The sequence below is a fragment of the Tachypleus tridentatus genome, chromosome 8 (genome assembly GCF_004210375.1).
Source record: "Tachypleus tridentatus isolate NWPU-2018 chromosome 8, ASM421037v1, whole genome shotgun sequence".
NCBI lineage: Eukaryota > Metazoa > Arthropoda > Merostomata > Xiphosura > Limulidae > Tachypleus > Tachypleus tridentatus.
The window spans coordinates 49,601,548-49,629,529 of NC_134832.1; the positions used below are offsets into that span (position 1 = coordinate 49,601,548).

General features: G+C 30.5%; 1 protein-coding gene across 1 annotated transcript; it reads right to left on the minus strand.

Annotated features, from left to right (window-relative positions):
- Nucleotides 1-27,826, minus strand: LOC143222364 (ras suppressor protein 1-like). The gene is made up of 9 exons (XM_076448803.1): nucleotides 27,585-27,826; nucleotides 17,949-17,999; nucleotides 16,025-16,092; nucleotides 15,122-15,174; nucleotides 11,191-11,309; nucleotides 10,013-10,095; nucleotides 8,430-8,544; nucleotides 5,903-6,035; nucleotides 1-4,092 (listed from the first exon to the last, which is right to left on the minus strand). The coding sequence occupies exons 1-9, from the start codon at nucleotides 27,751-27,753 to the stop codon at nucleotides 3,999-4,001; spliced, it is 885 nt and encodes a 294-aa protein (XP_076304918.1). The 5' UTR covers nucleotides 27,754-27,826; the 3' UTR covers nucleotides 1-3,998.
- Between the last annotated feature and the right edge of the window lie 156 nt (nucleotides 27,827-27,982).

The following is a 27,982-nucleotide window of genomic DNA, read 5'->3' on the forward strand; positions in this document are numbered from 1 at the left end:
TTTTTCTAAAATACGAATTAGACTTTGATTTATTATATCAAACAACAAGAAGCTACACAGTAATGAAGCAAGTAACTTAAAATAGACATTATAAAGAAACAAGTATTCACAGTTACGTAATGTGTAACCACAAGCTTCACAATGAAATAAGATGAACTAGTTAAAACTTACTTAAGAAACTTTTGTAAACTTTATGATACATTACCTTCAAAATACAATACAAAACAAACAGATCATCTCACAGTTAACATAACAGCAAAATACAAATTGCAGTAATTTAACAGAAGCAAACAAAATTCTTATTTGGACTTTATAGTTCCAGAAAAAAGGTTTGTGCTTTTTAACCATACTGTTTATAAAATTTTCAAAGTTTTCGTTGCATCTTTTTTGTGTTAAAAAAAAAAAAAAAAGACGTGTAGCAAAATATAATTACACATATTGCAACTATACATCTCCATTTATCAGGTAGTCTGTTTATTACATTGAACACCTTTAAATTCTATCCCAAATATAATTATTATATAACTTGTTTTAAAATAAGAATAACCAGAGGTCATGACTGGTAAAAATAGTTTTTCTTTAGTTTTATGGGTGGAGGGAAATATGCAGTTTTAACAAGTGTTGAAATTTCTTTCAAACAGACAACCACATAATCTAAGTGTTTAATAATTACAAAAACTTAAAACTTATAAAACAACAAAAAACTTTGTAAATACAAAATAACATATTTTGAATCAAACTACAAATCTCACAAACAAAATTAAAATCACTCAACTTCCAACTGACCAGAAACATGCAGAAATTAAAACTATGGTCAGTTGAAAAGTGTTGAATGTTTTAGTTTTGTGATTTTAGTTTGACTTTAGATATGGCATTATTTCTGCTAAGTAATGTTTTACTTTTCCCACTGTAATTCATAATGGTTCTCCATGTAATTAATATTTCAGCTCCATGTTATTGGTTGTCTTAAGACAGTATATAAGGCACCTCTGACTACTATGAACATTTGGCACACAATTTGAAGTATACATTGTTACAGCAAAATATAATTTTCGGCTTAAATGAATGGTTATATATATGTATATACAGATGGATACAAGTGTCATACAAAATCAATTATACTCACATAATTAAAGCTACAAAATTGTAAAGTATCTGCATTAGCAACATTAAATCAAATGATAAAATTAAGATTTGGAGAATTAGAAAGTTTCATCTGTGCATTTTTCTCAATCAACTTTAGTCCTCACTCGACCTAAAGAACAACAAATTCAATCTACACAATGATTAATATCTCGTTTTCTTTGAAGTTAAGTTTTTTAATACCCAAGAAATGGTTAAAAGGATTGTTTGCAATGGAACTTCACAAAAAATATCAGATATCTAAATATTAAAAACACAAATTACATATTGAAACATTTTGCTTACAATGTAACAATCACAAAATACACAATGATGCGAGTGAAAGCAATGCTAGAATTCATAGATGCAATGAGAGAAATTGTAAGAAGTATTTAAGAGTGATAACAACACTGTTAAAGTTATCATACCATCAATACAGTTTCATGAGCAAGTTGAATGGAATAATGTACAAATGAAATAAAACATTAACATGGGAATGGAAAACAATTATATACGATAAGGAGCCATAATTTTGTTTCCCCAAATGAAATATATAAAAACTTTATACAATGTCAGAAAATTCATAAAATAACCTAAAATAAGGGTTCGTATCATGCAACCAGGGGTAGATTAAGATGGTGGCCATTGGGGCTGTATAAAAATTTAGCACCAGCCCCTTGTGAAACCTCAACTCACCCCTGCATGCAATACTAAGCAAGAGAGTATAACCTTATTTCACAGATTATAACAGACAGAAGCTCTGTGTAATGTAATACACACACTTGCACTCCAAATACAAAACTCACACCACATTCTTCAACACATCATTGCACATAGTACATCTCTAGAAAAACTTGTTTTCTAAATAGTTTTCTTGTTGAAATTTATACATTTGACTGAAATGCATACATCTAATATTCATATTTTCATTAAACTAGACTATCCGTTTGTAGGAAATTAATTTCCAAGAAAATATTGATAAGTCAAACTGTAAAGCTTTCAAACAAATGTTAAAAAATCCTAAAATAAACTGATTATTCCTAAAAATAACAAAAAAAAATCTCTTGGGACCCAAACTGCAAAAATGCCACACAACATGTAAAGAAGAAAGTAGGTTTTAGGTACACATAAACTTGAAATAAAATGCCTTCACTCAAACCTGAATCATTTAGACAAAAATAATTTCCAATAAGGAAAAGTCACAAAAACAAACCACAATAGTTTCATTTCTAGTGGCTTACTTATTATTGTGTTTATCTAACAAAGTTCAAAGAAACTACATTAAGAAACAACTGGAAAGGCAATTGTCAAATATTGTTAAAGCAATATTAAGCTATGCCAGACACAAACATATGGAAATTATATAACTATTGTTAATATAGTGAGAATACAGAAAACTTACCTAAAGCATGTAAATAGAAAAATCTGACATAGAGAGAAAGAAAAGAACAACAGAATTTTGCATGACACACATTACGAGAAGTCTACATATAACCCTGAGAAAAGTACGAGAGAAATCACGCATCTTTCACGTGTTCTACATTAATACTGTAGACCAAGAAAGAAAGTCAACATTTTTTGAGCATATATTTATTTTTAATAGTATAAAACACAGACACACACAAAGAGGGATATGATATGAAAATGTTTCACAGGTACACAACAATAAATGGGTACATACTTTCAGGTAAATTCATGGTGCCTGCTCACTGAATTACATGGGTTTTAATTTCTTTTCAGGTGTGTTGTGCTACTGTGTGCTAAGAGTAAAAACCAGAGGCATCACTGGGCTCTAGCAAATGGGGCCTTTGTCCTAATTCTATCTGACAGTGCTCCAAATCCCCAGTTGCCGTCTTAAAAAAAACATAACTTATTGAAATGCCAATAATTCCTGCACCTATGGGCCTAAGCCCTAAATCTTATGCACCTATCAATGCCTGTGGTAAAAACTCAGTTTTTCCTTTGGTAAAATGGAATAAAATGTCACCTGACGAATAAACATCCCTGATGATGTAACTCATCAAAAATAGTCAGCCAAAATAACTAACAGAGTATTGTTTTTACTTTTAATATCTTAAGTCTTCTTTCTGAACAGTTTAGAACAATGAAAAGAAATAAAACCAGGTAATTTCATAAAGTACTACATTAAATTTTAGTCGAGTTAGTTTTATCTAAAATTAGGAAACTACAAAACTTTCACGACATATATACTGTTAAATATTTTCTCTTTAAAACACAAACATTTTGTTATCGATGTTACTGGATAAAATCCAGTAATCTGTAACTGTTAATGTCACACCTCTCTCAAAACTATCACTACTTCAAAATGTTATTAACACACTTGACAAACAAAAGCATGAGTGAAACAGTTGCATTTTAAGACATGCTTAACATCAAACATTGAACAGTAACAGTATAAAGTGATGCCTAAACAGATATTAACAATAGTCACAATTTCAGCAAACAACATATTTAGAATACTAAAAATAACAAAGTAAATTATTTTAAAACAGTGACTGCAGAACTTTATACAAAAACTGTTAAATGAAGCAAGGCTTTAAAATGTTTTCCCAGACTTCGGTCAGTTTTGTTGGAAGGTCACGTATACTTTGGAAACACTTAGCAGTTCATCACCTTTAACATCTCCTAGCGTCTTGCTATTCTGTTATTCCCTCAAAAACAGACTATCTTTATTAAAAATAAATTTGACCTATTCAATACGTGAACGTATATTCTAAAAGCAGAAACATTTCAGTAGAAAATTTTAAAACATATTGATACAACACACGTAACACGTTAAATAAATAATTCCATTTAGAGTCGTGACTCTTCTTTGTTAAATGGTCTTCAACATGTAGTACCGATCTGCACAATAATTAGTTATGGTCCCGCTTGCAGCTGATTTTCTTAAATTTGTCTTTAGGTTTCCGAGGTGCTAAGTTTCCTTGTTGTGCATTCCGATCGTAGATACTTAAAGAAAAGATGTTCATATATACAATCAAATCAATTAACAATGCAGGTATATTCTTATTTAACTATAAGTGTAAAAGAGTTCAGTTTATCCCTAGTCTTTATCCACACGATCAACGTTAAGATAATCTGTGTGGGAATATGGTCCTGTGAACAGTTCAGTTTATCCCTAGTCTTTATCCACACAATAAACATTAAGATAACCTAGTGTGGGAATATGGTCCTGTGAACAGTCCCGTTTATCCCTAGTCTTTATCCACACGATCAACATTAAGATAACCATATTGTGGGAATATGGTCCTGTCAACAGTTCAGTTTATCCCTAGTCTTTATCCACACGATCAACATTAAGATAACCTAGTGTGGGAATATGGTCCTGTCAACAGTTCAGTTTATCCCTAGTCTTTATCCACACGATCAACATTAAGATAACCCAGTGTGGGAATATGGTCCTGTCAACAGTTCAGTTTATCCCTAGTCTTTATCCACACATTCAACATTAAGATAATCTGTGTGGGAATATGGTCCTGTCAACAACACAAGTCTCTCCACATTATTCTGGATCTTTATCTGTTAAAAAATGTCATTAATCTAATATATTGTGTTTTATAGCTTAAAAACTCATTGGTAAAGTATCTATGCAGAAAGAATAATTGTAAATGTCCAAACTGAAACAAAATAAGTAAAGCCTTCCTTATTATGAAGTGTAATATATAAATTCATATTTAGGAAAGTTTGATCTTCATTATACAAAAACTACTACTGTCAATTTCTGTAAGGTTTTAGGTTTGTTTAGTTATTTCTCAAAGTAATCAGTTAACTTTAAAGAGATCCTAAAACAGTTCAAAATCAAAACTTTAGAATAGATCGTAAATGAAATATAGGAAAAAATAGATTCATTTTTTATGTCAATAATTACATAATTTTTTTTTCAAATTAATTCAATATTATTGCAAAAATAATTTTATCTTAAAATGCACTGGAACACGTAATACATTATAAGAACTATTAATGTAATATACAAATGATGATCTGCTTTTTTCAATTTCTAAAATGTCCCTCGTAACAAGAAAATTCCCAAAACTACTAATATACTGTGTAATTATGCACTTCCCCATAACTTTAGTAGGTGAAAAAACAAAAGGTATTTATCTGTAATAAAGAAACAAAAGAATTAATGAGAAAAGATAGAAGGTAAAAAACTTAGATATCCTACAAACTTCTAAAAAACTAGTTTTAAAAAATCCTTCTACAGCAGCATGTTTGTTTATTAACAGAATGTAAGTATGAATTACAATTATAAACAATGTCACTGTACATATATGTATATTCATATAAGAAGACAATGCAAAAAAACATGTTCTATAACTAAAATGAAAATTACTGATGACTTATAATGAAGACTTTAGCTTTGAAACCATATTTAATAAGTATAGTAACTTCTGAGTGAAGAAGACATAACTCAGTGTTAAGAAAAGAAATGGTTTAATACATATTTCTTTATTTTATTTATTTATTTAACACTAAGTTGTTTATGATTCTCATTTACTTATGTTTTGTGTGAAATAACAGACTTACTCTGAGGAAGGAAAGCTTGTCTTGCATTAGAAGAAAATTTAGAATCCAAAACTGATTAAACCTACATGTGGTAAGTATAAAAACAAATGAAGCAAGTTGCTTTTGCACTTTTATTTTTAATTTCTCATTACTGTAGTCTTATAGGTGAAATATTATTGTTTGTGAAATAATTAATATTTCATATGTATGTGTATATAGTATGCAACCATTTTTCTTACAATTTTACACTTACAATTTATAGGTGTCTGTCCGGATAAACTCTATCACATGGGATACACCAATTGCTAGTTGGTCTGCTATTGGAGGAAGCCACTCATTGTTATCCATTCTGACAACACATCTTTGACTAATTAAGTCAATGTTTCCTGTCGAGGCATTTTAGATGGTTAGTTAATAAAAGAAAGAAAACATGGAAACATTTAAATTTTAAGACTACATTAAAAATTCCTAAACGTAATACATAATTATTACATACAGCTATTATGTTTAACTCTTTCAAAAATCCCTTGGTCAATTTGACCAACTACATAACCTATTTGTACTTGTTTAAAGTCTTTATAGATTTAACACTTCTAAAATTTTGATAGTGTGTATATCTTCACGAAATTTGGTAGCCTTTCAGTTAACACAAGTCTTTCACATACAAAAAAAATATTTTTTAGCAAAGTATTTTTAATAAACAAAAATAAAGATTTGTTCATGAATTTAGTTATTATTTGTTTTAAATAGTCCATGTGCAAAGTGATTTTTATGTTAAGATTAAAAATAATTTTCCTCATATCAAAAATCTTACAATTCTTTAGCGTAATCCCTTAAACCTGTTAAATATATTTCAAATGTTTGATTTTGGTCACACTATTTTATCTGTTACTTTCTCTACACTATCTCTATACAGGATTAGTCAGTTTGACCAATCTTTTAACCACTCACACAAAATATATTATCCTTTTTCTTTCTAGAATGACTTCAAATTATAACAGGAAACTACACTCAGCTAAGTAGCTTTAAGCTGGTAATAGTATACACCTATTTATAATTAAATGCTATTATTTTATTTTATTTGCTTTCTGTCTAAATACTACCTGTGCTATTATATGTTTTAAATCATTCTGTGGACATGCAGCTCACATTTTGCTAGAATTATAAAACCCACAAGCTACTACAAGCTGTTCATGTGCACACCTCATGAAACTCATCACGATCATTATTAGTTTTACCTAATCTAACCTTAACTAACCTAATATAAAATACTTACGCAATCTTCTTTTTCCATGCTGTCGATTGTTGTTAACACCTAACCCTACTTTTTATATTAATAATAGTAATGTACAAAATAATTTTTATTCAATTAAATAATGCACCAAAGAATATAGACTTATAAACATGTAAAAAGCAGACAATTTCCACTAAATCTCAAAAATTCCCTGGTTTTCTAACTGTGCAACAAAAGCTGTTAAAATTCATCCAAGCTAGTTTTTATGGGTAAGAGCTGGTACTATCAATGAAAACCTTAGCTTTCTATTGGTTATAAGTAATATTCAATTAAATGTACGACAGAACCATTAACAAGTCCTGAAAGAGACGATGTGGAGGTTGGTGTGGCAGGAGGGGGGTTTGATTTTCTCTTTCATAGCTCTGTAACCTATAAAAATTGAAGCCTATAAATGTTATGGTTTGTCTGAGCAATGATGACCTTATAGTAAGTAATTTACATAGTTTTTGGAGGGGGTGTCAAATAGAAAAGAAAATACCTAACAAAAATGTGTCACGTGTGCGATATTAATGAAAATTCAGGATTTATATATCAATTATATATTCATTATACGAATTGATATAACAAACAAAAGTAGTTTAATTTTGAATTTAAGACACTAAAACCTTGTGTCATCCTGTGGTGACAGGATTATTGTAAAGTTTAACATAATGGATAATAAACATATTTAACACAAAAGGTTAATTATAGAAGTTTTATGTTTTTAGCTTGCCACTACTGATAGTCTTTAGTAAATAGATTCTCACACAACCATCTCAGTAGAAAAAAATTAATTAACCCTTAAACAGAACCCATCATCAACTATTACTACTACCTACACTATTCTTACTGTTTGAGGGTTAAAGTAAGAAAACAGTGCTCTTCTTAACAGTAAAACATGTTTCTGGATATACAAGTTAAACCTATTGTTAAAATTAACACATCTGAGTAAATAAACCAATTAGTCATTCCAACCTACTGACTACAGACAAGTTGCAAGTCATACCAACTTACACACTACCTACAGATAATGAATCACACTAACTACAGAAAGGTGATGGTTTCAGCTTGTTCTAACTTATTAATTTGAAAACGGTTACTTTCTACATCATCAGTTGTTTCTGAAAACCAAAAATAAACGTAAGAGGCAAATATCCAAGCAAAGAAAATCAGATATGAACATAAACAGTAGTTATCAGTTTGACAATTGTACAAACAATTTTCTCACTATTGTTAGTGTGTTTGTATTTCATTAAGTGTAAAAAATAGACTTAATGTTTCATATTCTCTCAGCTCCCATAGGCTTTCAACAAATGGCAAACTCAGGATATTTTATAACTTAATACTAACCAGTATTCTTAGTTTCATTTACATTTCAGAAATTACAAAAACTTTGCATTAACTAGAGAAAATACACAAACTAATGAAATTTCTTTAGAAGCAAAGTTAAGATACATAAACTTTCTGTTGTATATATAAAAAGAACCAAGTGAAACCGTAACTTTACCCATCTCGGGAGGAAGGAGAGAGAGACCATTTCCTTGTATGTGTAGTTCTCGGAGACGTGTCAACTGACCAATTTCTTTTGGTAGACTAATCAAGTCATTCTCTCTGAAACACAACTGAAAAACAAATACCAATATTTTACATACTGTAAATATATGATATGTAGATATATTTATATAAAATAAAAGCACCAAAGTTATCAGAAATGGTAAAACCTCTGTAAAGTGATGACAACAGCTTAATAAGGTCCAGATAAAACAATTGACATTAGAAACTTTTATATAATACCATAAGAAGAGGTGTGTGATCTATCCAGTAAATTGAAAATTCAGAACATAAAGATGGTGAAATTTTTAGTTTAAAATACTTTGTGGTACAGCCATTTAAATATTTTTTCTTTAAAAGTCGTAACTTACGAATGTAAATACATTATACAGGGTGTTGTTTGGAAAGTCACTGTGCACTTTATATTTATTAACAGACATGCTTCAATATAGAATACAGGAGGTAAATATGAATGACAATTATAAACAATGTTGAAAGTGACCTCTGTTGGCATCAATACAGGCTTGGATCCTTCTTATTTTGTTTCTAAACACCGCTATCAGTTGCTGGTTTGAAATAGACTGAATAACATATGATTACAAAACTGCACAGTGACTTTCCGAACACCCTGTACTTCTGCATCTGTGCAAATAAAGGGATAGCAACGTAAATTAACTGTAGATAGTAAATATATTTGTTTACTAGCTTTATTGAGACTGTTGGTAAAGTAAATACTACAATATCACTACTTATGAAAAGAACTACATTATAAGCAAGTAAAATGCTTGTTAAGTGTGTGTGTGTGTGTGTGTGTGTGTGTGTGTGTGTGTGTGTGTGTGTGTGTGTGTGTGTGTGTGTGTGTATTTTCTCATAGCAAAGCCACATCACATCATCTGCCAAGTCCACCTGTGGTCATCGAACCCCTGATTCTAGCATTGTAAAATCTGTAGACTTACCATTGTACTAGCAGGTGACCGTTCATTAAATATCAGCATAAACAAAAACTGTACCAAATTAAGAAAAGCGATTGTGTGTCCAACTTTAACAGATTTGTGCAGTACCAGCAATTAAGAGTAAGTCTGCATATTGAAGAAAGCAAATAAACCAACTTCAGAGAGAGAGAGAGATATCTTGAAATCACAAGAATGTGAGAGGTTTACATTGAAGTTAAAATGTTATAAAGACATGTCAGAGTTCATAAGTTCAGCATTAAAGTTCTGAAAGAATGACCAAAATCTATTTATAAATCAAGATTTTGTATTGTAAATAAAAGGTTTAGTTTATGTCCAGAATGCAATTATTTTGCGAGTTCTATCAACGTTCTAGGACTTTATAAGATGTCCCTGTTACTAACCATTTACAAAATTCTAAAATAATTAGAAAAATAAAAGAATAGATGATATGGGAGAACTGAGAAATGGTAAATCAGTAAACTAAACAAAAGGCAGAACTTCCACTTAACAATATATCTTCAAATAACTACAATCTGCAACACTTCATTGTGTCTATTTTAACTTAAAAAACCAAAAAACAACTTACTATTTGCAAATTCTTCAAGTTACCAATTTCTGCTGGAATTCTCTCAAAATCATTGTCTCCAAAATATAGAGCTCTCAGGGTTTCTTAAAATGGTAAAAATTAGTGAAATTACTTTGCAGGTTTTTTTGTTGTTTTTTTTTTTATCACTAATCAAAATTAATAAAAGTTTTAATTAAATTATTTCCAGAAACATTAATTAAAATTATTTTATACATAAAATATTTTCTAAATCAGTTCAAAATGGACAGAAAACTTGGTTTTAATTTTTATTCTTTAACATAACAGAAACCAACAAATGCAAATGTTATTAATATGAAATGTATTTTTAAAAGGCATTACATAAACAAAAAGTTTTAGTTAATAAATAAATCGTATTAATAACGAGATTTTATTGGATTAGAAACTTAGACAACTTTGTCATTACTTAGTTGAATCCAAAGTGAACAATTTAATTTTTTAAATAATTATTTTAAAAAGCTAAGAGGTTGAAACTTTCCCCATACCCATATCTATTAACGTTCAGGGCTTTTAGGTCAGACCTAAATAGATAACCAAACGTTAACATTATGAGGACTAAACACGTTCAGGTTTTTAGGTCAGACCTAAATAGATAACCAAGCGTTAACATTATGAGGACTAAACATGCAAATTGGGTTTTTGTTTGTTTCAGATCAAAGCTACATTGAATTATATGTTGTGTCCACTGAAGCAAATCAAACCTTGAATTTTAGTGTTGCAAGTCTATAAACTTACTGATATCCCACGGGGGGGGGATTGTAAATTGGGTGTCATCATGTATACATTAGAAGGTTAAATGAATTAGTTTGAAAGTGACTCAAATGTTAATATAAAAATAGTTTATTAAAAAGACAGCTTACTGAGTTTTTACCTCTGATCACCTTGCAACTATCACACTGTAATGTTTTGGTTAAAGCTAAGAATATGTTAAAATCTTCAATATGTTAGCATTTTACAACGAAATTAGTCACAATTTGGTATGCTCTAGTTAATGTGAAAATGTTCAGCAATCTCTATCTATTTCAGTAACATTTACTATCAAAATAAATTAAATTTCTTTTAGTGTAACATAAATCTGATTATCTCTATGCACAATGTGATGGGACACAAAAACAGTATTGCTTTCACACAGCTACACTTGATCAAAAACTTAAACCTACCTAGCATAAAGAAGTTACCAGGCAGTGTTTTTTCATTTAAATTATTATAGGTTAAATCAAGCACCTCAAGTTGGGGAAAAGCACCAAACCCTCTAGGAAGAGAGTTCAGCCTGTTCATCCTACAATGAAACAAATTAAAAATACATATAAACTTAATTTCAAAAAACAAACACCACACTTCTCTACAGCTTTTTAATGTTTAATGAATTATGGTTTAGCATCGTTTAACTTAAAGCTTTCTTCATTATTGCTAAAATCTAGTTTAATTAGACATTTTCTCCTCTTAGTAATATTTTACCACAAAAATTAGAAGAGTGATGCAACTAGGACCGAGCTGTCTGAAACTGTAGAGCTGTATTTTAACCTCTATTTTGCACTTAGTAGTAACTTGTGTTAAACACTACTAAAACAATGCTCATCCTTTATCTGTTTAAAAAAAAAAGTAACATTCCGATCTACTGTTTTTACCCACAAAATCTGATCCGATAAGTTTACTTCTGTTTTGTACTTCTAAACACCATCAAGAATGTTCCAAGTACATTTTATTTTACTAAAGATTAATACATTTACCTACAGCAATGTATTTCGATATGCATGTTAACTTTTAAAAGAGCAAAAATAAACTTTAATCAGCATGCTTTAATATTGACAAAGACCAAAATTTGGAAGATATTAAGTCAAACAATCTCTTTCTATTTAGATGTAGTATTACAGAGTAAAGCAACACTAGGATTTGTTTTCCAAAACTCAATAAAACATCTCTTGAAAGTACTAGTTGGGATGTGCATGATGACAAAGAATTTCTGTATACTGATGAAGATTTTCCGTTATATTGAAAGTTCCTTCTTACATAGAATGGTTTTAGTATTTGAAGTTATTATTTATTTATTTATAAATAAATTTATTTTGCTACAAGAAAAAACATTACTAGTCCTCATCTTAATGTGAAAAATAATTTCATTTTTGGAAACAATTAAGTTGGAAATTGTTTGTTTTGAATTTCCTTCAAAGCTACATGAGGGCTATCTGTGCTAGCCTTCCCTAACTTAGTAGTGCAAGACTCTCTGATCATGCAGCTAGTCATCACCATTCACTGCCAATTCTTGGGCTACCCTTTTACCAATGAATAGTGGGATTGATTAAAACATTATAATTCCCCCATGGCTGAAAGGGCGAGCATGTTGGGTGTGATAGGGATTCAAGCCTATAATCCTCAAATTATGAGTCGAGTGCCTTAACCACCTGGCCATGCTAGGCATGAGTTGGAAATAATAAATTATTTGTAAATAAACTAATTTGATACATCAAACTATTTATCCTCATAAAAGGAGAACTTTTATTGCTTGTAACCATCACTGTCAATACACTATGTTAAAATACTTTACAGTTAGATTTTCTATTACATTTTTTTCCCTCTCAGTATTGGTGAACTTTGTATTCAAATAATTTTAAAAATAAGTAGCTGGATATAAGCAAAAAAAAAGAGAAAAATTTGTTTTATTTTTGTGATATTAATATCTCAAATAAAAACTTGTTTACTTACTATAAATAAAACAAAGATTAATCAATTATTTGTATTTTTAAAAACACAAAAGTTTCAATGTATCATTTGAAATTTGTTTTGTTTTTTCAGGAGATGTGTCCTTGGTAATGCTTTAAACCAGGGTTTTTCAATTACAGGGATTGGCTCACTGCCTTTCTTAATGGTCAAGGACCATTACAATTTGCATATGAATACTCTGTCTGTTTGTTTACACAATATTCTACAGATGAGCAAGGTCATTGTAATAGACCATTAGTTGGGAAACATTGCTCTTAGCAACATAAGAATATTTACTGAAACAGTGTAAGGCCAGTACAGTTCTTTCTTTATTAACAAAGGTAAAAAATAAATAAATAAAATTGTTATTAGAATGAAGAGGCTTTACCCAGATATTAAAACATTCAGGACAGAAATATGTGAAATGATTAGACAGATAAGATGTTTATAGAGGAAAGAAGGCTAATCTGCAAAAAGATCAACACTAATCAAAACATAGAAACCAAATTCTAATAAAATATTCAATAAAAGTTCTAGAATAACTAAAGAAAAATATAGCAGAAAAAAGCAGAGAACATAGAAAGTAATTCCGGTGAATAGCTTCTTAGTTATAAAAACTTGGTGTGGTAACTCTTACATACAACCATGTGGAAATTATGGCTAAAGATATGGAATTAAACAAACAAAAACAACATTAACTCTGTAACCCTAAAATCAAGAAGTACAGAAATATTGCTCTGTTTTGGTGTCAACGTTGAACAACAAAATATCTGCTAAACAAACTTCTCACATCAAATGGCCCACAAAGTTTAGGGTTTGATCTCTGGTTTAAAGAAATGTAATGAAACTTTCAAAATTTATTTTTGCTAAGGACAACTACATTCTGGCCTTGATTTCTTCTGTGAGAATGATTTTAAACATCTGTAATACAATTTATGAACAATAGATATGTTAACATTAAGTTCACTTGGGAACACAAACAATGCTGTGCTCTACTAATTTTTGATATAACTGCATCCAACACACACAGACACTGATACGAGTTGTTCTACTTTACTTTGAACAAAACCTTATGAACTGTCTTGTATTTCATACACACAATCACCAGCTTCTTTGAACTTTTACACTGAAAATTAATCACATTAAAATCTATTTTAAAGCTTAACTCCAGCTCAAGCAACCTTGTAGATTCTACATGAATAAAACCATTCAAGGCTAACCCTATCCACATCACAGATTCTAAAGCTACAATTAACTATCTCTACCATACACAGGCTCACACCCACAAACTTTGAAGAAGAAATTAAACACTAATTAACAGAGTCTATCCACATGTTCACCTTTAGTGTGTGTTTAGACCACTATTAAGAATTCAAAGTGTTTGAGTTTATAGACTGAATCAATATCTTTCAGTAGTAACTTAAAACTTTTTCATTCCAATGCAAGAAGGTATCTGCATTGTCTTGACCATCAGAACTCTTGGAAGATCATTTATAATAACACAATGTTCAAGGACATTGTTTTACCTGCACTAAGGGAATGTGGTGTGTTCCCTTCAAAGTAACTGATAAAGCTAAAAACAATAGTATGGTACAGGTGAAAAAAACATTTACAATTCTTCAAAATGAGCTGATATTAAACAATGTTTTATTCAACTTTTATGCACAATTTAAGTATTTGAATTTTAATTATCATAATATATTGTCTACTGTGTTAAAACAATGTCCATAAGAATTCTGTTATACTGATTAATCAAGTTCATCCCTCATTTTGAACTAACAGCCCAAAGGGAAGACAAGAAGCTGACAGCAGTTCTTATCCGACCAAACAGGTGGATTTAACTGTCACCTTTATAATGCACCCACAGCTATAAATTGTAGTTTTGTTTTTGCTCTTGGCAATGGGAAGTTGACAAAGGACCAGTATATCCATGTTCTGTCATGTCAGCCACTGTTATAACCACAAAAATAACATACACACACACACATATATATATATATATTTATTTATTTATCTATTTTTACATGTGTTTGAGCTTCAGAGGTTTTTTTGTTTGTTTGTTAGTGAAGATACCTCTCCCAGGAGGGATTAGGTAATATGTATCAAAAGACTGTACATATATTAACAAATATAACAAAGTTCGTATGTACATCATATATACAATCGAGTCATTTAAGATACCTCATCTGATAAATATTTACTCTAATAATGTATTTCAGAAGTGAGGTTCTATTTGTACAATACATCCTGACTTTAAAAGAGAAAATCATATTAAATTCTTTTCCTGAACCGTTTTGTTTTTAAATTGAACATAACAATCTAACAAGGTTAACAAAAAAACGGCAAATTGTTCACATATAAACATAATAAACATTAGAATAATAAACTTACCCCAAATTAAGAATTTTTAATTTTGGAAGAGATGAAATTGAAGTGGGCAATTCCTGAAAGATAATTATCAGAAGCCATCCTTTTATAATAACGTACAGAAAGTCAAGATAAGCAAAACTTTTCTAAACAAATATCAAACAAAAGGCACATAACTTAGAATTTTAATTATGATGTAGCCAAATACAATCTATATTTATAAACTAGTATTAAAATAACAAAAGGTTTGAGATATTTATTTCAATTCAACTTTTAACCTTCTGAAATATTAAAAAAAGAATGTAAGATAACAGTTTCTCAAAACAGGGTGTTAAAGAAAGATATCTGAGCTATACTGAGCACCAATGAGATATTTAGTATATAAATTCCAATTACCTTGTTAACTTTACTACTGTTTGTAACACTTTAAACCAAGTAAAATTAAAGAAAACTGAGGTGGGAAATGGATAGGTTAGTACTATTTTTTATATATCATAACCGAATGAATGTGGAAAGACTTAAAAACCTTGTTACAAAGGAAAATGTTAAAAGTTAAAACTTATATAAGTGGCTTTACATTTTAAACTTAAACATTTAATATGCTCAAACTTCCCCTTTTCAGTCCTTAACGTTGTTTTTTAACACATTGGCTCCCAAGCCTATTTTTCCCACTAAAGAAAACATAGGTGGTTTTAGAAAATAAATGTCATCCCAATGTCCTACTCCCAGCCAATAAGTGGCTCTTTAAAAAGAAAGTAGAGCACAACTCAACAATGGGTCATGTGGGTCTTACTGGAAGACTATCGCGACTCACCAGTGGGTCATGGTGGGAGCTGACGTGTTAAAAATAAAAAATACGTTTTTTTTATTCATTAGTGTAACATAAGAATTTCTCATTTATGATTGGTTACATTACGTATACCTTACCTCTATGTGATTGTTGAACAACGTGAGGACTTCCAAGTTGACGAGGTTAGCTATGCTTGGAGGAACACCTGAAATACATCAGAAGCAATGTTATTCAAACAGAAATTATGGTATGTATGAAAAACATTCCTGATGGTCCCTGATAAATATGACATTATTTGTGATAAATTAGGTAAAAGATCCATCTTCATGTAGTTAATAAATAGCTCCAAATTAACATTGATAATTTTGGAAAAAACTTCATTAATTTATCTTTTTTGTTCTATAACTAAAATCAATCTACAATAGATGACATTTTATATATATATATATCTTTCATAATGCAAGCATTTGAAAATGTTAATTCATCACATGTGACATCCTTACAAACAAAATGGCTAAAGTTCAAATGTTTCCTTAAAAAGGAATACATAACTTTATACACCCACTAAACAAACTAAACTCAGTGAAGTCTTTACATTGGATAGAACTGAATATTTTATATTCAGACCTTGTTCGCTAATTAAAACAAAACAAATATTCATCTAAGTTTGAGCACTTTCTAACATACCCAACTTAAAGTGGACACTTACTGAAAATGCTTGATTGTAGTGTTTGCAGAAATGTTCACACCTACAACACTTCAAACATTGCAGCTGCAAAAACTTGCATCATAGAATGTTCCTTAGTGTTTTAGACAAATTATTCATTTGCACTGACTTGCAAACAACTACAGGTTAACTACATATTTATAATTTTCTATGTTCCACATCTTCCACTTTAGGCCCAGCATGGCCAAGTAGTTATGGTACATAACCCATAATCTAAGGGTCGAAAGTTCTAATCTTTGTCATTCCAAACATGCTTGCCCTTTTAGCCGTTGGGCATTATAACATGATGCTCAATCCCACTATTCATTGGTAAAAGAGTAGTCCACGAGTTGACAGTGAGTGGTGATGATTAGTTGCCTTCCCTCTAGTCTTACACTGCTAGATTAGAGATGGCTAGTGCAGATAGTCCTTGTGTAGTTTTGCACAAAATTCAAAACAAACAGAAGAAACTGCTTGAAGCTTGTACTCTTGAAAGTAGAAGTCTTAGTAGAAAAATTCAAAACAAATAATCTTCCATTTAAAAATGTACTTCGCATTGATTGCAATTCCATTATTTAACTTGTTTCTTTCTTTCCTAATTCAAAAACATTTATTCATTAAACTTAAGACTAATTTAGTTACACTTATTTTCTTAGAGATGTATTTAATAACAAATTTGTTAAATGATTGAAACTGTCCTCCTTTGCAAGTTTATAAAGACATCCTTAAAATTCAAAATTGTAGAGAATTGTTCATGTCAGATTGATAAAAGAATTTAAAAGGCAAATTACAAAAATAATTTTTTAAATGTAATTACTTTAAATTTAAGTAAACATAATTTAACAAAAATGTAAAGTTTTCCCATATGCATCTTAATGTTTGCTAAAATCAAAATATTATTATATTATTTTTTACTTAATTTAGTTTGGAAGTCCCTATTTCCCAAATCTTTGTTAAATCCCTGTGGTGTGAAAAAGTTAAAAATACTTTGGTTATTAAATTTGTTTTACATAATACAGAATTCATAAAATAGTGGGTCAAAGCCATATAGTTGGGTATACCTGTGTGTCCACCATAAGTATCAAAAAGTAATTTTAGTGCTACAAGTCCTCAGACTTACCACTGACCTGCTGGGTCATAAAATACTCTATCACAACATTCTCATAAAGATTAAATAAATCCAAACTCTGTGCAGTTTAGAAGTTAAAGTTATACTGTCTTAACATATACGAATAGACTCAGAGAGGTTGGTCCTGTATTAATGAGGTTAAAAGTTGTCAAAAATTGATTGCATGTCATTTACCATAGTGTTTCCCCATCAGATCTGATCAAAACATTGTAAAAACTGTACTTACTTTTGATCTTGTTGTGGCTCAGTGTTAGTCTTGTCACGTTGTACATTGACCCTACAGAATTACAAACAAAAAGTTCAGAAATTTATAAACATTCCTCCTAACACACACACACACACACAACGACCACAAATCATTAATTGAAACATTTTATAAATCTATACAGAAGAAACATTTCAAAAAACACATTATTTTAACCAATCAGAGTGCAACATGTAAGACAAACAAGTTGTTAAAAGGATGAAGAATTCTACCAATTAAAAACAACTAGATTTGGGAGCTACAATCTTAAATTATAAACAACCTCAAAATCTCTCAGAATTACCCTTCACCTATAATATAGGAACTTAAAAGTTATTTATTTTACAGGAGGAATATTAAACTTGTTGGAACAGTTTGGTATCACAAACTCTGAATCTTCCTGTGAAGGGTTTCACTGGAGTAAAATGAGAAATGTTTTAACCCTGCAAATACAAAATGTAAAAAGCTACTTCCTATGCCATATTTAACTTGTGCTCTGTTGTAGTCAATTTGGTACTAGGAAGGCAAAACAAAATGTGAAAAAAGAAAGTCCAGATTTAATCTTTGTTTGAAGAGCTTGCAGTTACAATGAATACATTTACCATTTGACCGACATGAAATTCTAATACAGTCTATAGTATATTTTGATTACAGATATTTTTCACATTCCCGTTTCATACAAAATCTGTTCAGAAAAGTTTTTGATTAATATAACAATCCATGAACTTCTTATAAATTAATGTCTGGATACATGTTTAAACACTAATCAACCACACAACATAATGTAATTATGTTATTCTGTAACTAAACATGTACAGGTGTGTGTTAAAATAGGCTGTCCACAGTTCATTTAAATGTATCAGCAGTTTATATGGGTCAACGTATATTTAAAACATACAAGTTAAGACAAAATTAATGTACAATAACTAAATATAAAAATTATTTAAAAAAATGTTTCCAATAAACAATTATAACTATTAAAACACAAGTGAAATTATTGTAAAGTACACAAACATCAGATATAAGGGTAAACCCAGAAACAATAAGAAAATTCATTAATAAAATTCACTCTTAATACAGGTGTATCTTGTAACTACACAAAACTAACGTACACAGCAGCTCTCAAATGTAACAGCAGCACTGCGTTATTTTAGAATTGTTGTATTGATAAATAGGTACTAGAAGACAATATTGACAAAAGTAACAAATTTGATAATCAAAAGTGATGTCTATTTTGATATTTTGTAGGAAGTTGAGAGATTCTGGCAACCCACTTTCGAGAAACAAACTACAAACTGATGCATAATTAACAGTACTTGTAACTTGACACATGCAAGTCCTAAGCTCATCAGGAAAGTTTGTTTTTTTTAATTTGTTAAAGAAGCAGCGATTCATAATGAATTGAACCAACAAGGCTTCATGAAACATAAACTATATAATATAAAGTTCAGAACCTCACGACGATCTCTAAAGATCCAGCAACATCTGTAACGTTAAGTTAGTGAGTAATACAAATTTTGCTGTAAAATGACTAAACATCATTAGTAACTTCATATTCCACAAAAGATTAATTTTTTAAAACATTTTTCAATGTATTGCCAACAAAATCATAATTCGAAAGAAAACAGAAGTTGAAAATAAAAGTGTTAATAAATGATAAACTATGTGAGAAGCTACGCAGAAACACTAATATGTTGTTCAGTTTAAAAACATTTAAATAGAAGATCCTAGGCAATAAAACAAATGTTTCAAAAAGAAGAGAAAAACACACTTATCAATCTGGTTCTTACCGGTTAATATTAAAATGAAGTGAAGGCGTTTTCTTATAGCAAATATTAAAACAAGACTGATTATAGAGTTCCATAAATATAAAACTATTTTTCTCTTTAAAGATTTTTCATATTTAACAAGAGGTCAATATTTCAATGCACAAAAAGTATTGCATCTTTTTTTTTTTTTTTTTTTTGTATTTATTGGTTTCACTCAAGATGATACATCTACTAATCTCTGATGTATCATACGAAACGTTTTCACTACAACCACTAACTAATCTCTGATGTCTCATACAAAATGATTTTAATATAGCTACTAATCTCCGATGTGTTATACAAAACGTTGTTACTATGGTAATACTATACTACAACTCCAGAAGTTATTGTAGTATTCTTAAAATATAAAAAACCTAATTTCTTGTTTTGTATACAGGCTCTTACAACTAAATAAAAACAGTATAATCATGTCCAAGATATCTTTTGTTTAATAATCTAATTTCATAAACATGTTATACTACAAAGTGCAGCTCTTTCTCGTATAAAAACAAGTCCCTAGTATTATCAATAACTTGTCCTCACTAATAATTAGATGACAAAGAACAGATTTTTAAAAGATTTTTCCCATTTGTATTTATTGTAATCCAATTCATTTACTATAATAAGGAATATCACTACTAGTTTTGTACATGTTAGAAGAATGGTAATATAAACATGCTTGTAACAGTATTTCCTCAATGGCCAGTTATTTCCTGCACTATATACATTATTTTTGATAAAACAAGAACAAAATAATACTATATTAATCATCTGAAGTCATTACCTTCCAATACATTACTTTACTCATATTTTGCTTGAATTACTATCTCCTAGTAATTTCTACATTTCTTCATTGTGGATGTATGATTACATTTTAGAACTTTATTATTATTTAACTTTCATTAATGTTTATGGGCCTAATTTGTTATCCCCCCCTCCTCACAAATATAGTTTTCAGTTGTGTTAAGATTAAAGTACTTCTTTCACAGTTTTCATTCAAATAATATTTAAAATCAAATTTATTTCATGGTGACTTTTATTCACACTTGCTGTTTCACATTTTCATAATTTGTTTTGTTTCACTTCATAATTTCCACTTAAATTATCGGTCTTGTGAGCACCAAAAATTTTAATTAAAATTGTTTAGTGAAAATAAACTAAGATCTGAAAGAGGGATTGTGACTTTCTCAGTCACACACATATGTTTTTATTAAGTACATAATTAAAAATGTGATGTAAACTGGGCATCTACTGTGAATATTTAAAGATTTAAATTGCATGTTAAGCTAGCTTGCTTAGGAAGTAATGTCTCGAAAAGGTAAGTAACTTCTTTATGCATTAAATTACTAACTTTTTTACAAAACACTTTATTAACTTACTGACAACTGAGAGTGGTGAAAAGAATGGATTTGAATGCTTCTAATTAGATAAAAGAAAACAAAAAAGAAACCACAACTAAACTATATTTTTAGGCCTCTGCTTTAAAACTATATAGAAGTAATTTGATGCAAGTTAAGAAAACTACATAAGACATACTCTTATTTTAAATTATGTTCATACATTTTTTGAGTAATAACAAATTCAACCAGTCTTGCTTGTTATGTCCAATGCTTCTACATACCACAAATTTTAACTTAAAGTCACTTAACATTCCAAGACAACATGGGACCTATTGGCCCATTTCAGCTCTTCCACACACTAAACTAAATTGAATTAGATAACAGAAAAGCCAGCCTTTATCATTCATACAATTATCAAGCTTTACCTTCAACTCATTTTAAATTTACTGCCTCTACAAATGTTTAAAGGCAACCCATTCCAAAGGCCAGCCACCCTGCAAGAAAAAAAAACTGTCTTAGCTAATGATGACTCCTTCCCTGCCAAGTTAGTTATACTTGTATTCCCTAGTCCTACTATTATCACCGTTAAATATGATAAAGATAGTGTGTCAACACTATAAATTCCCTTTACAATCTTAAAGGTGAATTTTACAGAAAAAAGAAAACTTTGCTGTCAAAAGAACTACTCATACTGATTAATTTTGCAGGTTCACATTTTGTATAAAAAATATGTGCTAATAAATGAAACATAGAACTTGTTGCAGAAAGTGCCCTTTCTGAGTGGCAATCCGAAAGTTTTAGTTTTTACGTTTGCCGCTAGGAAACGTACTGCGATGTAATAGTTGCCAAACAAACTGCCAACACCAGCACGTTGAATGTAAATAAATATGGCCAGTGCATATGGAGAAACAGAGGCGGAGTCTGTTTTGACTTTGTGTTCTGAACAGCGTCGAGTAGCGCCATATCAATTCAAACCTACTCTGAATGAACCTAGAACAGTTACTTTTGACACAGATCTGACAAGTTCTACTGATGAGGGCAGTTCCACGAGTGAGAGTAGCGAAACTGTGAGTGATACTGATACCGTCCAGGCTGGTTGCGAGTCGATCATACCTCCACTGGAAGAATGGTAAGCCTAAGTCATGACAACAAATATGGTCTGTATTATTTCACGTGCAATTTTAAGAATCTCGAAACCTGTCTGGTGTTTATAAGTTATTGGTATCACAGACTGGGTTTTATTTGTTTATACTTTGCCGACTATGGTAACTAATACTCGGCCCTTCCACAATCATTGTGGTATTTATGACTCGTAACAAAATGAATTTCAATTATACATCATAATTCTCTCCATAAAATCAAACTAGATCTAGCAGTCTGAATAGTTAATTCAATATTTACCATGTATGTATAATTTATATGACAGTCCGTATGTTTGTGCAAGGTGTAGATAGATTTACATAAAACAATAGAACTGAAAGGATCAAATTGGTTGGAGAGCAACGAAGAGTGTTTGGCAACTATTACGTCATAGTTGTAAAACGTCACGAAAACAGCCGAACGACCAAGAGGAACTTGTGTTCGAGGACCTGCATATTTTGTTTCATTTTTTACTCAAAAACTAAAGTGCTTAAAAATATGGCAACCATACAGGAATTATACCTCACCAAAGTACAGTTTCTATGGCAATTATTAAATTTGGTGAAAATTCCCCTTTAAACACCTCAGTCAGATCCCCCTTAACTCTTGTTCAAGAGAAAACAATCTGAGAGATTAACTTCCTTTCATATGACCACACCTCCATCCGAGGCACAATTCCAGTAACCAATCTCCAATTACATTGTGAAAAATTCAATGTCTTTTCTAAGGTAAGAAGCCCAGAATTGAACACAAAATTTCAAATGTTGTCTAATCAGTGACATCTACAATGAAATCACAACCTCTTGTATTCAATATTTCTGTAGACACAATCTAAAATCATTTTTGTCATACCATTAGCAACAATACACTGCACGGATGGCATTAGACACTGTTCAACTATTACAGCAAAATCCCTTTCTTTCATGACACTTTTAAGGTTATAACCATCCAAATTATTATAACCCACAGGCATTATCTTGCATTTAATCTGATTAAAACCCATTTGCCCAACTCAATAAATGATCCAAATCCTTTTGTAAATCAGCAGCATCCTTTCCACAGCTAACAACACCCAAGACCTTGATATCATAAGCAAATTATTGATTATTCCTTCATCTGTGTCACTGGCATAAATCAGAGAGATCATAGGTCATAAGAATAAGCTCCGAGGTACACCACTTACGAGATTAAACCAGCCTGGTTGACTGAATTCCACTTGTAACAACCTTCCATTTTCTTCTATACAATTTGCTTCCTTTTCCTTCTCACATCTAGAGAAAATTATTTTTACAAGCCTTTTATGTGGTACCTTGTCCAGACATACCAAATCTACACCTGTATCATCATCTACATAAGCAGTAACTTTTTCAAAAAATGTCAACAAATTTTGTAAGGCAAGATTTTCCCTCAGCAAAATCATTCTACTATCCAATAAAATTCTAAACTTTGTTAAATGAATTTGCAAAGTATCTTTTTCACAGACTTTCCAAGCTTTTTCCCACAACTGATGCAAGACTAATGGGTCAATAATTAGTGGACAAGTTTGATAACTGCTATAGAAATTAGGAGTTACATTGGCTAACTTCCAATCCTCTGGTACTCAAGGACTAACAAAAAAATAGTTGTAAGTGGCTCACATATACAATCTTCACTCTCTTTCAAAACCCTTGGGGAAATATCTAGTTCAGGAACCTTATTTTTTAAACTACCCTTCTTCATAACCAGTTCACATAATTTTGTGTGATCTCTTTTTCACTTACCAACTGTTCAAGATGAGGAATACTGCTTACATCTTTATTAGTAAAACTGAAGAAAATATTAAATTCAATAACCTGGGGATTTCAATCCTTAAAACACAAGTCTTCCTTTATAACCCTTCAAGAGTCTTATCTCCATTCTAACACTTCATTTACCCTGAATGTAATTAAATAAATCCTTATTGGTAATTTTTACATTTTCAGACATCCTTTTTGATGTCTTAATTTCCTGTTTCACCAACTTTCTGGATATTGTATAATCTTCTGACACAACAATCAATTTAAATGTCTGAAACTTGTGATACCCTTCTTTGCCTCACACTCTTTGCAATTCAATATGTTCTTTTAACTTGCAGCTAATATTTTCTTTCTATAAAAAGGTACATGTTTCCTTTGAATATTTAAAAACTTTTCCACATGTGATTAGCATCTCCAAGCAACTCATGTGTCCAATTCACAACAAAATTCTTTATCACATCCCTTCAAAATTTGCTTTTTGGAAATCTGTAACCAAAATAAGATTATTCCTCATCTACATATGCAGCAAAACATATAACCTAATACAGCAATGATCACTTGCACCCAGATGTTTAACAGGTTTTATCCTCTTGATCATTTCTGTATTTAAAGTTAACAACTCTCAAATAACATTGTACTTAGTATGTTCCTTGACTAATTGGTTAAGAAAGCTGACCTAAACAATTCCCAAAAACCTTTCTACCTCGTAGTTTGACTCTATCATTTCCCAATCTGTATGACAAAACTTAAAATCACCCAGAATTATTACTTCATTAATAGCTGAAAAATCTTATGAAACAGTCTACTCTTGTCACATACAATGATTCTACATACCACAAACTTAAACAATCATTTACAATTGATATAACCTAATAAGAAGGTGAGCATTATTTACAATAAATAACTGATAAGTCTGATACGATACGACAAAATTCTGACACGAGTGCATTATGTCAAACATTTCCCCAAAGATATGCAATGGTTATTTCCCATTACTAATTAGTAATTCTGAGCTGATAAACAAGGAAAGCTGCAGCTAATCAAAGAATCCACTGCCTGTTTCTGGGCTACAGTTTGAATAAATTTGGTATTAACTGGAATGCCATATTTATACCAAATTTATTCAAAACCAGGCACAAAACTGAGGTCTATACTATGTAAAAACTACACTGACAAACATCACACAAACATTATTTATAAAATACAATGTGATAACTGCCACGACTTCTATATTGGAGAAACAAGTAGAAAAATGGAAACCTGATTCAAAGAACATAAAAAGTCACCTTCACACGTTTTCGAACACTGCAAGTCAAATAAACACAACATAACCATAGAAAACATTCAAATACTAAAAGAAACAAACATAAACAAACGCAAAATTAAAGAAGCCTTACTTATACAACAACTTAAACCCAAATTAAACCAATATAAAGGAACGCCTTTATACCTATATTAATATAACAAAATAAATAAAATTATATATTCAAACATCTAATACCGCCCTCTACATTCCGACACTCAGTTACACAACCCCTTTCAAACATGTGGTCAGCTTCCGGTCAGTTACCTCTTTCTTTGTGAACCTGACGATGACCGAAGAAGGTTGAAACGTTGTTCGCTCTTCTATGTAAAATATTTTCTCAACCCAAACGAGCCGTTTTTGCATATAAATTTCTCAACAAGTGGGTTTCTCGACATCACTGATTAAAAAATAACTAGGCCTACACCACAGCTTTCTTGACAAACAAGTAATTCATAAAATATTTAAAGGACAAAAAGCACCTTATTAACTAACTCATTGAGGATGTCCCTTCTGGCTCCCAACTATAACCATCCCTCACTACTCATGTAATTTGAAAAGTAATACTGTCTAATTAGCAGATGACTCCTACACTGCCAAAACTCAACTTTATGACCCCTTGTCCTATGGTTTTCACAGCTAAACATATAAAAAAAAATTAATGAGGCTATATTATATATACCCTTAATAACCTTGAGCACCTCAATCAAATACCCTCTGACCCCAGATTTTAGTTTCTTTTCAAAGGACAATCCTACTATCCTGGATATTATCCTTATAGCTATTCTATGAACCTTCTTTAACAATCCAATGTCCTTCTTCAGGGAGTCCCAAACAGTACTTTAAATGAGGCCTTGCAAGTGATTTATAGAGTAAAACAATATCCCTCATCTTGTAATCAGTGCATCTGTAGATAATATCCAGAATCCCATCAGCACTATTGCTAGCCACAATATACTGCTTAGATTACTTATCTGATTCTTTTATCATTCCACCGAGATAAGTCTCTTTTAACCATGGTGTTTTATGTTTTTAAAAACTGGTTTTAAGATCTTCATAGTTAACAAAACAAACCTATTTATGACTGATTATTTAAAAAAAAAGAATAAACTGAAGAAAAACAGATTGGTATGACTGCTGAGAAAGTGTCAACATTCACTTGCTACATCAATATTATTGTAAGTCACCTGATACTTAATAGGAATTGTCTGACAGAAAGAAACAGGAGGTAATAGTGTTTTTATATCTTTTTAAATAATTTACCCTCTTTTGTAATTAAAACACTATTATTCTATAACTCACAAGTAATACATTTTTTTATAGTTTTTAAAACTATGTTATAATACTTTCAAAATCAATGAAAACAACTTATCTGCTTAATTTTAGTGTGAGAAAATTAACAGTGCATGTTTCTTTTTAATTTCAATGGTACTCAAAACCACTTGTTAAGCTTCACATTCAATAATGTCTTTATGACTTGTTTTATTCATTAAACTTACACGTAGTTATTAGCATAACAGGATATATCCAACTTTTATCAGAATAACTCTACATGCGTGGTTTGATCAAAAGTAAAAAAAATAACATTTTAATAAAAAACCCTTGCAAGTTGTAACTTTGTATCAATGTACTACATCCAAAAATTACACTGTAATCCATCATTTAGTGAAAATATTATATTTTAATTTGTACTTTAGATTTTCAGTGACTATTAGATATATTTCTGTAAAACATACATTTTAACTAAGGCAAATGTTTCTTTATTTAATACAATGAACTAGCATTTAGTCAATACTAAATCAAGCATAGCTTACTAAACTTAAGATCGCTTGTTTACTTTTAAAAATGATGTTATTTTTGTCATTAAACCGAATACTTTTTTTATTTCTTTTTGACTTTCAACTTCTTTCATATTGCTAGTGACCATGTGAAAGTGTAAATATAAGACTTCCAAAGACACTTTGAAATGGAAGTTGGATAGTTGTTTCATTATAACTTTTTATATCTGTGCGCATTCAACCTAATTAAATTAATGGAATTTTCAATTTTGTCGTAGCTTTCGTTACTAACAACTAACTTACTTATTAATCAACCTGTCTTCGCCGCCCTCTTTAATTCGTTCTTATAGATTAGGCCTAATATTAATTATATGTAGCACCGCCAACATTCCCATGTGTACACTCCAAATTTGGTAATTGACCCATTTTCTCCTGGTTGTGACTCGCATCGTATTTCCAAACTAAAATACTCACACAATCCTGGCATGTCCTCAAACGAAGCAATGCCTTTGTCAACCAAATCGATTTCGGTGACATTATGTTCCTTCGCATCTTCCAACACTTTTCTCACTTTCGACATCTTGTTGAAGTCGAAGATGTCCGTACAGGAAGTCTGATACGCGTTGTTAGCTGGTTTTTCCATTGCTCATAAGCAAGTACTTCCGTCTTCCAAAGTTAACAAACTGCCACTAGATGGCCAGGAACAGTTCTCGACTTTGCTTTGCACCTGAAGATGTTCTAAGTTATGGGTGTGTTTTCACACGTAACAGCTGTATATGAACCTACGCATATTCCATATTAGGACGTACGGAGTTACGACGAATCAAACGTCATCTAAACAATTTAATTTGTGGTTAGGTTGGGTTGGTACG